This window comes from Eretmochelys imbricata, chromosome 26 (genome assembly GCF_965152235.1).
Source record: "Eretmochelys imbricata isolate rEreImb1 chromosome 26, rEreImb1.hap1, whole genome shotgun sequence".
Lineage (NCBI taxonomy): Eukaryota > Metazoa > Chordata > Testudines > Cheloniidae > Eretmochelys > Eretmochelys imbricata.
In genome coordinates this window covers 6630116-6643038 of record NC_135597.1, presented here as the reverse complement: position 1 = coordinate 6643038, position 12923 = coordinate 6630116, and the positions used below count along the sequence as shown (strand labels likewise).

At 44.7% G+C, this 12923-nt stretch overlaps 1 protein-coding gene across 1 annotated transcript in view; it reads left to right on the top strand.

The window, feature by feature from the left end:
• The window catches only part of LOXL2 (lysyl oxidase like 2), a 73467-nt gene that overhangs the window by 60056 nt on the left and 488 nt on the right, over window positions 1-12923 (top strand). Inside the window, exons 8-12 of the mRNA XM_077805624.1 lie at window positions 3688-3853; window positions 4539-4782; window positions 9265-9380; window positions 10240-10376; window positions 12554-12665. Of these exons, the coding sequence (XP_077661750.1) occupies window positions 3688-3853; window positions 4539-4782; window positions 9265-9380; window positions 10240-10376; window positions 12554-12665 (775 nt within the window). The remainder of the gene's footprint in view (window positions 1-3687; window positions 3854-4538; window positions 4783-9264; window positions 9381-10239; window positions 10377-12553; window positions 12666-12923) is intronic.

The following is a 12923-nucleotide window of genomic DNA, read 5'->3' as shown; positions in this document are numbered from 1 at the left end:
GCGATCCTCCCTCCACCATGTCCTAGCACTGGTCAGAAGGGCCTAATTCTTCAGGGATTGGGGTGGGGGCATAGTGCTGTCATTTCTCTCATGCAGGGCTTTGAATTCACAGCTAGTTTAGCAATCCACCTTCACAAGCCGCTGCTTTGGCTCTTTGAGTTTATTTTCTTGTGCAGCTGCCAAGCTAGCGTACAAGAGCCCAGGGCGGCTGCATCCATCGAACACCGTCCTTCCCAGTCTCCCGGCTCTATTGACGCGGCACCAATAGGCTGTCTTGAAACGAGATATTTTCCTTTAGCAGGGGCTGCGGGTATTTAGAATAGAAAAGACCCTTATGTGGGACCAGGGTGCATTATACACATGAACATAAAGCAATACTGTGGGGAACAGGGGTTAGCTGTGTGTGCAGAGGGCATTGCTAACAGGGTTAATGAGACAGTGTGTTGCAACAGCAGCCATGGTACAGACCATTCCTTCTCTACCTGAAATGCATTCCCAGCTTTGACACTTTCACATAGATCAGCATAAGGTGATTTTTTTACTTCACCCCTTGCAGCTGCAACCAATGTCGGGTTCTTAGCCAGGAGGAAGAAGTCTTGGGACTACTAGACAGGGCAAGGGACAGTGGGGAATAATCCTGCATTGGTCCACCAGGGAAACTGTCTATATTTACAATTAATTTGGAGTTCATGTGGATACAATTAATCCACTATACTCAGTTCCCCCTTTAGCTGCAGATCTCCAAGCAGTCCCCAAACGGAATTACAGTAGAAAGATCAGGGCCCCACAGTGCTGTACATACCCCTAGTAAGAGACAGTCCCCGGCCCTGAAGAACTTACAGTTTTAATAGGAAAGACAGGTAAAAGCAGGGGAAGAGGGAATGTTATCTCTATTTTACAGGAGGGGAGCTAAGACAGAGAGAGAGACAGATTGTCCAAGGTCAAACAGGAAGTTGATGGCAGAGCCAGAAACTGAATCTAGATCTTTTGAGATCCAGATGAGGGGCTATAGGTGTTAGACCATCCTGCCTCTTAAACCACTAAGTCTCGTAACGGCCCTGTGAGGTTGTTAAATATAACAATCTCGGCTTTACATAAGCTGAGCACAGAAAGGCTAAGTGGCTTGCCCGTAGTTGCACAGAGGCAGAGCTGGGAATAGGTGGAGGGCTGAGATCTTCCGAGCTGTTCAGGGGATTTAATAACACATCTTCCATTAATTTTAAATCCTGTGAACCGCTTTGAAAATCTCAGCTCAGGACTCCTGGGTCCTAGATTCCAGCTCTAACCAGTAGAGATACTCCTGTCCTTGTCTAGCTCTCAGCAGACAGTACTTCACGATTTCTGGGTACAGCATGCTACCCTTTCAGACTATGCCACTGAACCATTTGCAACCCTTGGGGAGTTGAGGACTTGAGGACCTGGCCCTAAAATCATGTCAGAGGCCTTTAACGCGTTTGTTTCCGATAGGAAAACGTTTGCTTCAAAACATTCCTTCCTGTTTATCTTCTGGGTTTTCCTATTTTCTGGCTGACACCATCTCTGCCTTGCACCAGGCCAGTCTGGCTGTTAATTCTCTATCTCTGGTGTTAGTCATGCAACAGCATTCTGGTCTCATGCTGGAGCATCCTGCTGGCCCTCCCTGATGCACAGATGTTGCAAGGCAGACATGATTTATTTGCCAGGCACCCATCCTAACGTGGCAGTGTATCTGCCCATCCCAACAGCCCGAGAGGATGAATTCATAAACTGGCTGGGTGGAGATGTGGATGTAGAGTTGGACTACAGCAAAGTGGAATTTAAACATATCCAAAACCAAGGAGAGAGATTTTTAACCATGTTTAACCGTGACCCATGCTCAGCACAAAGGACGCTCATGATTCCTGGGTTCTACTCCCAGCTCTGGGAGGGAAGTGTCGTCTCCTGCCTTAGAGCAGGGGACTGGGAGTCAGATCCCCCGATTTCTATTCTCTGCAACTCATTGTGTGGCAAGTCATTTAACCTCAGTTAAATTGTGCCTCCATTTCCCTGTCTATACAGTGCAGATAATACCTCGCAGGCAGTTGTGAAGATTAACTAGTTAAAAGTCTATACAGTGCTTTTTGTAGATCCAAAGGGCTTAGTATTATCATAAGATAGACATCTGATTGTCTCGGATACCCCCGCGGCTTCAGTACAGCCACAAAAGGCAGGATGTGCCATTTTCTAAAATATCTATTGGCAACAATTCCAGCTCATTTTATATAGATTGCTAAACTTTGCTCTATCTAAATTGCATGGCTTGAAGCCCAAGGGAGTTAGTTAAGGATGGTGTGGTACAACACCCATGTCACGAGGGCTGACTGCATACCTATGTGTACAAATATATACACTTGCTACAGAGCTCAGGTGACTTAAGACAGTACAAAATGCCAGCAGCAAGTCAAACAATGAAATCGTGTACCCTTGTCAGGGCAACTCGCTGATAACCTGTTAATGAAGATCCCAATCTCTGACCGGGTTGAAAAGCCCAAGCAGGCCTCCTAATATAGGAATCAACGTGATAATACATTTACAGATAAAGCTGTGGCAGCAGAATGTCTGTGAATATTGTTATATATATTTTGCTACTATTTCCTCCTTTTTAAAATGGGCCGGGGGGACTTTTTTTTTTTTTTTTTTTTAAGTTTTCCTCCTGCTCATTGGGCACAAATTCTCCTTTCACTCCATGTACAGTAACTTACGTTTTTGTTGCTTGTTGCTTCCTGCCTCCCTGCACAGCAGCGACTGGTCACACACTCTGGGGAGCCTGGTACCCGTATGAAAAAGGGATTCCCATCCAGCTCATTAAACTGGAAGTGGCTCCTGGCTAATTTAATGTGGAGACAGGCTGATGAATTGCAAAACTCATCTTGTGCAAACATTAGCCCAGCTCCAGGATCTCTGCATGCCAGGTGGCCCATGACTGAGGTTAGCACAGAAGCCAGGCCTTCCCACATGGTAGCCCAGAACACTAACCACTTACTTACAGTTTGCTCCAAAGGGTAGTGGTATCTCCTTAGTCTTTGAAGGCTGGGGCAAGGGTTTTCAAATGTGACTGGTGATTCTGGCTGCCCAACTTGTGAGCTCTTAAAGGGGCGGGCAGGGGGCTGAGTTTTTACACAGTGCTGAGCACCCACCCTCTGAAAATCAAGGCCCCTTTAAGGTGGTTCAAGTTTGGCAGACAAAATCACTGGGCCCTTTTGGAAATCTTGACCCAGGATTCAAACCTGGGTCTCCCCTATGGTGCTGCAAATCATTAATAACTGGCTTACCTGGTTTCTGAAGTGAATAAATGTGCCCCAAAGTGATAGATGTGAGAGCTCTGTCTCCCTTCAGAATAAGCATTTCCTAACTTGATGGCCTCTAAATGATTTGCTTTGAGGGGAGCATTACTCTCCAGAAATATGAAAAGGGCTCGTTCCAAATACAGATGCAAATGTTCATGCATTCGCAAAAAACCCTGATGCTGTCTCCCGTGCTATAGTTTGCCTCGTACACACTTGCCCCTCACTCCAGTGGGAGTTATGGGATTTGGATGGATCTAACTTGCATATCAAAGTACGCCGGTGGGGTCTGTCCTTCCGGCAGTGACCTGTGCTTGGACATTCTCCCGAAGAGGAGCACCTGCCACTGGAATCAAATGACCCATTTCTCTCTCTCTCTCCCTAGGAAACTTGGTACTGGCACGGAGACGTCAGTGCCAATGACGTCGTTATGAGTGGCGTGAAGTGTTCCGGGACGGAGATGTCCCTGGCGCACTGCCGGCACGACGGGGCCCAGGTGTCGTGCCCCAGAGGTGGCGGCCGCTTTGCCGCAGGAGTTTCCTGCTCAGAAAGTGAGTTACTTGGATTTTCCTCTTCCAATCGTCAAGACACCTAGAAAAGTGATACTGATCATGGAGATTTCCCTTCCAAAGGGCTTCTCCTGGGATGCTGGGAGGAAAGAGAGAGGCTCCTACCAATCATTGGGCTATCTTTCTATTTTAACACGCTGGCAAATGTTAGGATCCACTGACTGTCTGAATAATACAGAGTTAAATGTCCAAAAAGCAGCAGTAGGGATGTAGCTTTTTATTTGATGTTCAGTTCATTATTTTCTTTCTTCCTCTCGTGCGCCTTCTTCAGTCTCTACTTTCATTCCGTCTTCGGCTCCTCTGTAACTGCTTTCTCCAGCATCTTCTCCAGCCCTTGGCTTTCCACCTCATATTGGGAACAGCCTCCTGTTTCCCACGTGCTCTGCCTCTCCTCCTCCAAACTCAGGTATTTGCCACTGCTTCCTGCACTGACCTTCTCACCAGCAACATCTCTGCACTTTCTCAAGCCTGAGCCAACTGCCATGTGTATTGCAGTTTGTTAAAAACCTTGGTTTCAAACAGCGCAGATTGTGGCCTTGTCCTGCCCCCTCTAGGACTGCGCAGCGGGGCAGCTATGCCAATGGCTACAATTGGGATACGATTTGAGTGGCAAACCGTCACTTTGGTGTGGATAGGTCTAAAGACATTTTCCTTTCCCCACGACCAGCTGCCCCGGATCTGGTGCTCAATGCCGAAGTGGTGGAGCAAACCTCCTACCTGGAGGACCGCCCGATGTTCTTGCTGCAGTGTGCGCTTGAGGAGAACTGTCTGGCCACCTCGGCTGCCAACACGTCCGTGTCCACTGGCTACAGGAGGCTCCTGCGCTTCTCCTCCCAGATCCACAACAACGGGCAGGCTGACTTCCGCCCCAAGAATGGCCGCCACGCCTGGATTTGGCACGACTGTCACAGGTGAGTGCTTAGGTCCCTCTGCATTTGTTGCGAATCAAAATGCAAGCACCAAAGACACAGTCCACTCTGCTGCCCTCTATTGGCCATGAGAGATGAGGTGAGTCCATTTCCTCATGGACATGGGCCCATCCACATCTCAAAGCCACCATCCCAAATAGCACTAACTGGCCTCTTCTAGATGTTTGAGCCATTATCATTGTGCTGCACACCACAGCCACTCAGGCTTCATGGAGACATCTGGGATAGAACTCAGATCCTTCTGCTTCAAAAGCACAGGCCCGGAGCACAGGAGTAAAGGAGAAGCTCCTTAAGAGTATATGGCCTATGACACACACTTAAGCAGTTATGATTCCAACCAATAGCAAACGCATACACACAGTTTATTACAATATAAAATCACTGATGAAGCCAGGTAGCACAACTGATTGGAATCTCGTTGTGGCTTGCTTTACTGAGAAATCAGAATTCACTGAAGGACACCAGAAGTAGCCTACGCTGAGTTGTTCCTGGGTAAAATTCCTTACCTCCCCATGGATGATGCAAAGGGGTTTGTAATATAGAAACATCAATGGTTCCATAACCCTCAAACAAGAGCTCACCACCTGATTGCCCTAAGCTAAGGGACAGGTGCCAAGAATCGTAGGAATGGAAGAGACCTTGGGAGGTCATCTAGTCCAGTCTCCTGCACTCACGGCAGGACTAAGTATTATCTAGACCATGCCTGACAGGTGCTTGTCTAACCTGCTCTTAAAAATCTCCAATGATGGAGATTCCACAACCTCCCTAGGCAATTTATTCTAGTGCTTAACCCCCCTGACAGGAAGATTTTCCTCATGCCCATCCTAAACCTCCCTTGCTGCAATTTAAGGCCATTGCTTCTTGTCCTGTCCTCCAAGGTTAATGAGAACCATTTTTCTTCCTTCTCCTTTAACAACCTTTTACATACTTGAAAACTGTTATCGTGTCGCCCCCTCAGTCTTCCCTTTTCTAGACAAAACAAACCCAGTTTTTTCAATCTTCCCTCATAAGTCATGTTTCCTAGACTTTTAATCGTTTTTGTTGCTCTTCTCTGGACTTTTCCCAATTTGTCCACATCTTTCCTGAAATGTGGCACCCAGAACTGGACACAATACTCCAGTTGGGGCTGTACCAGCGTGGAGTAGAGCGGAAGAATTACTTCTCATGTCTTGCTTACAACGCTCCTGCTAATACTTCTCAGAATGATGCTTGCTCTTTTTTGCACGTGTCACACTGTTGACTCATATTTATGTCACACTGTTGACTCATGATCCACTATGACCCCCAGATCCCTTTCTGCAGTGATCCTTCCTAGGCAGCCATTTCCCATTTTGTATGTGTGCAATTGATTGTTCCTTCCTAAGTGGAGTACTTTGCATTTTTCCTTATTGAATTTCATCCTATTTACTTCAGATCATATCTGCAGTTTGTCCAGATTGTTTTGAATTTTAATCCTATCCTCCAAAGCACTTGCAAGGCCTCTCTGCTTGGTGTCGTCCACAAACTGTATACGTGTACTCTGTATGCCATGATTTAAATCACTGATGAAGATATTGAACAGAACCAGACCCTGGACTGATCCCATTGGGACCCCACTTCATATACCTGTCCAGCTTGACTGTGAACCACTGATAACTACTCTTTGGGAATGATTTTCCAACCAGTTTTGCACCCACCTTATATTAGCTCCATCTAAGTTGCATTTCCTTAGTTTGTTTGAGAAGGTCATGCGAGACCGTATCAAAAGCCTTACTAAAGTCAAGATATACCATCTCTACCACTTCCTCCCACCCCCACCTCCATCCATTTGTTACCCTGTTAAAGAAAGCTATTGGGTTGGTGTGACACAATTTGTTCTTGACCAATCCATGCTAACTATTACTTATCACCTCATTATCGTCTAGGTGTTTGCAAATTGATTGTTTGATTATTTGCTCCATTATCTTTCCGGGTACAGAAGTGAAGCTGACTGGTCTGTAATTCCCCAGGCTGTCCTTATTACCTTATTATTTTATAGATTGGTACTCTGTTTGCCCTTTTCCAGTCCTCTGGAATCTCACTTGTCTTCCACGACTCTTTAAAGATAATCGCTCATATCTCCTCAGTCAGGCTCCCAGAAACCTCCGCTCCCATTTCCCTTCCTTTTTCCCTTTGACCAGCTGGAGCCCTTCCTCCTGTATCTCCTTCCCATTTGACTCCCGCAATCAGCCAACCTGCTTTTAATGAACCAAGGTCCATCTTCTGGGCAGACTTTCATTAGAGTCAGGACATCTCCACCATGCTCCAGCGAGGTTGGAGGGGGTAGGGCCAGCTCCACAACTGCACAAAACAGATGGAAAATAAACAGGAGATCCTGCCTGGCAGATGGAAAGGGAAACCAACTTGAGATTTACCAATAGAGAGAAGAAACCTGCATCCCCTTTGTCGTTGCTTTCAGCACCCTACTGGGGGACAGGTTTCCACTGTCTGCCAAACAGTGAGTGAGCATTTATAGGGAGGGATCAGTAGAGAGGCTTCGGCAACGCAGTACCTTCCACAGGGACTATTCTATCCAGCTGACCCTCTTCACCAGCTTCCAGATTCTTTGTGGTCCTCTGTACTGCTTGCCGGCTCCGTTCCTCTCTGAGCCTTCAGTAGTTGGCTCTTGCTCAAGGTGGCTACATTGTGAAAGAGTCCCTCTTATTACATAGAGACTCGTACAATACCATGGCCCAACAGCATCCAAGCACTGAGACTGGCTGTTCAAAAGGAGCAAAGGTCTGTGTCTTTTGGAAAACATCTTAAATGAAGTGAGGAGACGCTCGGGAAGAGGCTACAGGCCCTGTGTGTGCTTGAAACTGGATTGTTTACATGGAGGAACATGAACTATATTCCTCTTGCATCTCTCCAGTCTGTAAATACTGGAATATAAGCACCAGTTGGAATGATGCAAACACATATTTTAGGAACTGAGTCAGACCCTAGGTTCTAAATGTTTTTGCAGCGGAGGCAGCCAAAATAGACGACTTCAAAATCAGCAGCTTGGCTACCACAGAATGCTCCTCTTTTTTCCAGCCGTCTCAGGCCGGGACTGGAAGCCCCTGTTCAGCAGGCGTGTGATACAGGAGCAGGACAAAAATGGAGAAAAGCCACTTAATGTCCAGGTGAAGGGAGACTTAAGAACATCTGGCAGCGATTTCAGTGAAAGCAATTTTGGAAGGGGGGGGGATGAAGAAAAATCCTCTTTTCCTATAGGGAAAAAATGCTTTTCGTTGGTCTGGAGGCACATTTTAGTTAAATGAACACATCTGTAGTTTGATGTTGCAAACATCTGACCGACAGTATTCGGGAGCACCATTTACTGAGAAGCCCTGATTTATTTTTACAGGCAGAAGGCTAGTTCTGCTTTCTGTTCAAGTCGAGCCACTTTTTAAAAGCTCTTCAGCAATGTATTTTGGATTAGGCTCTGTGCAATTGGCCCAATCCCGCAATCGGCTCGGTGCGGATGAACTCTTGGGGCCCATCCCGAGTGCTCCTAAAATCAGTGAGGCTTGGCACGGGTCTGCTCGCAGGGATCAGATGGCAGGATTTGGGGCCTGTTTTTGTTCACGTGGTTATCACCATGGTATCTGAGAGCCTTTGGTGGTAACCATGCTGGCAACAACCATGTTCCAGCCACTTCGCTCTACCACTGGTTCCAAGGAGCAGGGGACAAATTCTGATCTGAGTTATGTCAGTGTAACTAAGCCCTGACTGAGCAAAGCCCATGCTTAACTTTAAGCATGTCTTTAAGTCCATCCGTATTCAGCAAAGCACTTATGCACAAGTCCCACTGACTTCAGTTGGACTTAAAGACATGATTAAAGTTAAGCAACTTTGTTGAATCAGTGGCTTGATGCACAATATTGCTTCCTCACACACACAAATTTATCCGCACTGGTGGAACCACCCTGACTACAATGCCATTGTGTAGAGCAGGAACCTGTCGGACAGCAGCACAGACAGGATCAAGCTGACTCTGCTAGTACCCGGTTAAAATTATGAAGTGGACTGTGTGTATGAACCCAGCCATCCTGTTTGAGGCAGCGAAATGAGCTCAAAACTAAATTTACCTGATTCTGCTGTTAATTTCTGGCCAGTAACTTAATGTTCTGTACCCTTTGAACTAAGGTGGCTAAGGTTTCCATCTCTCTGAGATGCGTATCTGGCTCCAATCGCTCTTGGTTTCCCACTCTCTAATGCATGAGCTATGGCAGCATTCATCCATTTTAAAGGGGAACTGAGGCACACAAACTAAGTGATTTGCCCACGGTCCTACAAGATGTTTGTGGCAGAGCAAGGAATTAAACCCAGCTTTCCGAAGTTGTGGGTTAACACCCTAACCACTGGACCATCCTTCCTCTCTAGGGGTTACGCTATGCTTTTAAGATGGCAGTAAGTTAACAGCTATCCTAACTAAAGACTATATTTCTTTGTCTCTTACAGACATTATCACAGCATGGAGGTTTTCACACACTACGATCTGTTGAACCTCAATGGTACCAAGGTGGCCGAAGGACACAAAGCCAGTTTCTGTTTGGAAGACACTGAATGTGAAGCAGGTACTCTTGCTATATCCACATAGCATGGGAAGTTTGTGTAGGGAATTTATTGGTGTTCTCAGAATCCAAAGACCCAGCCATGTCCCTTAGCAGGGAGGATGGCGAACTTGCTCATCCAAGAGCTGTGATTGTTCTTGAGGCAAAGGAGGTCAATGCTTCCTAGTCTTTAAACCACGAAAAAAGTCGAAATCTATTGGTGCTTACAGAAGGTTCCTGGTGCCATTACATGAAGAATAACGAGCTTCAAACGTGCTCAGCTCATTGGGTGCAGGGCTGTTTGGAGTCAGAAATGTAAGGCCAGATTTTCCAATGACACAAGTACTTCCTAGCCACAGATCTGGGTGATTAGGTAGGAAAAAGGTGTGCATTATATCATCTTGTTCTCTGCCCCTGCAGACTTTTATAGCTGCAACATTTTGGATGAGACCTAAAGTCTCTTGAGGGAGTTGAAGGAACCACTGGTATTTTCTACATGAGAAATGCTAACCTGCTGTCACGGATAAATTCCAACTCATGTATTTACATTCTGTTTTCCTAAAACTCCCCCTCTAATTTCAAAAGGACACAGAATTATTTACTTCCTCTCATGTAGCATTGTGGCCTTCTGTCACAAACACTGCTGCATTCCACCCCAGAAGTGGCTGCATTTCAGGAGGCTTCCTATCCATTGAGTTCATAAATGCTGCTTTGGGATGGACGCACTATCCTAAGATACGATATTCACCTCAGGAGCACTGTGTATACGCTCTTCTGTTCACAGAGGAACTGCCTGTCTCATAGTGATGTTAAGAGAATACCCACCACACCAGCTGCGATTGTTCTGACATGCACTCTGTGTCCACACCTCTTTCCTCTGTAGATGTGCAGAAACAGTACGAATGTGCTAATTTTGGGGAACAAGGAATCACAGTGGGATGCTGGGATGTCTATCGTCATGATATTGACTGCCAATGGGTCGACATTACTGATATCCCACCAGGAGATTACCTCTTCCAGGTACGTGGGGACTGGAATGTGGGCAATGGAGGTGGTCACTTGTCTACTGGTATCTAGCAGCAAACTGGTTACATTTCTATCAATCTTAAGTGATTTTAAAAATAAGCTCAAGGTAGCATGGCCAGTTACAATAGACAGATCATGAGAAGAGGTGTAGGTTAGATACTCGAAAAAAAACTATTTCACTAGGAGGGTGGTGAAGCACTGGAATGGGAGGTGGTAGAATCTCCATCCTTAGATGTTTTTAAGGCCCAGCTTGACAAAGCCCTGGCTAGGATGATTTAGTTGGGATTGGTCCTGCTTTGAGCAGGGGGTTGGACTAGATGACCTCCTGAGGTCTCTTCCAACCCTAATCCTCTATGATCTGCGCCATATTTTGAATACCGTACAATTGTTCCAGACTTCCTTCAGAAATGCTCTCAAGTCATTTTCGGACAAAAATTTAGGTGACTGGTGATTAAGTGTTTTACAAACCCCCGTGTAAAGAGCATTGTCTGTAATTTAAGGAGTGAAAAGAATTCTGATCATTCTCATGCACTCCTTTCAACTCTAACATTGCAGCATGGGAATCCACTAGTGCTACTTCAGTCAGTTTCACGTTAATGCTACTTTCATTGCCCAAGTGAACTGAAATTCAAACAAACTATGGAAAGGGTAAAAAATCTAAAACCTTTCATGTACACAGAGAGCAGAGAGAAAGCTTTTTAAATAAATTAGTTTGGTCTTGACAGCTGTCCTATTAAATACAATCAAGCCTCCCCTTTGCCTGTAAGCTTTGAGGCAGGTCCAGTGTCTTCAGTTGGGACTGAGAAACACCTAGCTCTTTGGGCACTGCGAGCATGCAAATAATATTGCAATCAAATGTGAAAAATCCTCTTCCATGCGAAACTGTTTCATTGTGTCTAAGGAAATCTCTTGTGATGTAGCAAAGAGTTTTAAAGGACTTACTAATACAGCTGGTCAGAAAATAAACTGAAATATAGTTTGAAAAAAATGCAGGCTTTTAAAAATATTCTGACCAGCTCTTCTTCTTAATTATTTGTATTACCGTAGACCTTGGAGCCCTAGTCCTGTGCCAGGCGCTGTATGGGGTGGATTTGATTTAAATCACCACTCAGAAAGATTTGATTTAGTCATGGCTTTCTACATAAAAGTGCATTCTTGTTGGTTGTTATAATCTTAATACATATTCTTCACAACTCAGAGATAGATGTAGGTTTCATATTTAGAAGGTACACACTATACATTTTTAAATAGTGATTTATTTTGAAAGCTTTTCAGATTAGTTTTACAGCTCTATCAAAAAATGAAATGTTTATTTGGTTATTTCATTTACCAAAGGTAATTGAAGCAGATATTTATGAAGTCATTGGGTGGTAAATTATCATTAGTCTTAGGAGGAGAACATCACCAGACAGACATTTTAAATTGTTTTATTTAACTAAAACAACAATGTTAAGTATTCTGTATTTTTTTTCTTCAACAGCAAACATATATTTTAACAAAACAACCCTATGTCCCTCACTTCTCACATTTATCTCCAGACTTCTTCTCCTTGTCCAGATCTATTCCACCCCCAACAATCTTCTATTCCTTGAACTTTTTGAACCTTTGCACTTTTAGAGAGAGGTAAGGGATTGACTCTGTGTACACAAATTTGCAGAGGGACAATAGAGTTGAGGTCTGTTATTTCTCACCTCTCTATGTATTTATTTATTTAAAAACATTTTTGCTGTTAACAAGTATGTTGTCTCTAGAGCCACAAATCCACAGTCTGAGCATTGAGTCCCATTGGGTAGATTAGAAAGATTAACCTAAATAATCTATACGGGAACCCCATGAAATTGGGTCCCTAATCCATGAGCGATTGTAATGTTTAAGAAAAGTTTTGTAAATGAGTTCCATGAATATATTGTCTCATACTATCAAATAAGAATGTAAAATTCCTATTCCATGATGAGATATCTTTGAGCTATAACGTATCTTAATTAAAACTACCTTTAGATTGGTTTTTTTCTTCAAAAAGCATTTTATCAAAAAAAATCTGTTTCTTTTAAAGTCATTGTATAGCACCAGCGTAGATAAAAATCAAACACCAAAGAAAGAGACCATCTTCTTTGCCATTTACATTTCACTGAACATCTTTCATTGGTTCTATGATGTTTACCTTTTCCCAGATCGTCATTAACCCAAACTACGAAGTGGCAGAATCGGATTATTCAAACAACGTGATGAAGTGCAAGAGCCGGTATGATGGACAGCGCATCTGGATGTACAACTGCCATATAGGTGAGCAGGAGCACGTGGGAAGCTGAGCTGTTCAAACAATAGCTGTTGCTATGGCATGCAGCGTGAGCTACAGGTTAGAGCCAGCTGCTGGGAGTCAAATTGTGTGTTCTGCTTCTGCCACTAACTTGCTCTGTCGTATGGGGCAGGTCACTTACCAGCAGTTCCTGTTTTTGCACAGGTGCAAAAGATTATATTGGTCCGTCTCCGAAGGAAATTGTGGGATAGCGTTCTTAAAGGGTTGGGTGAGGTGTACAGCCA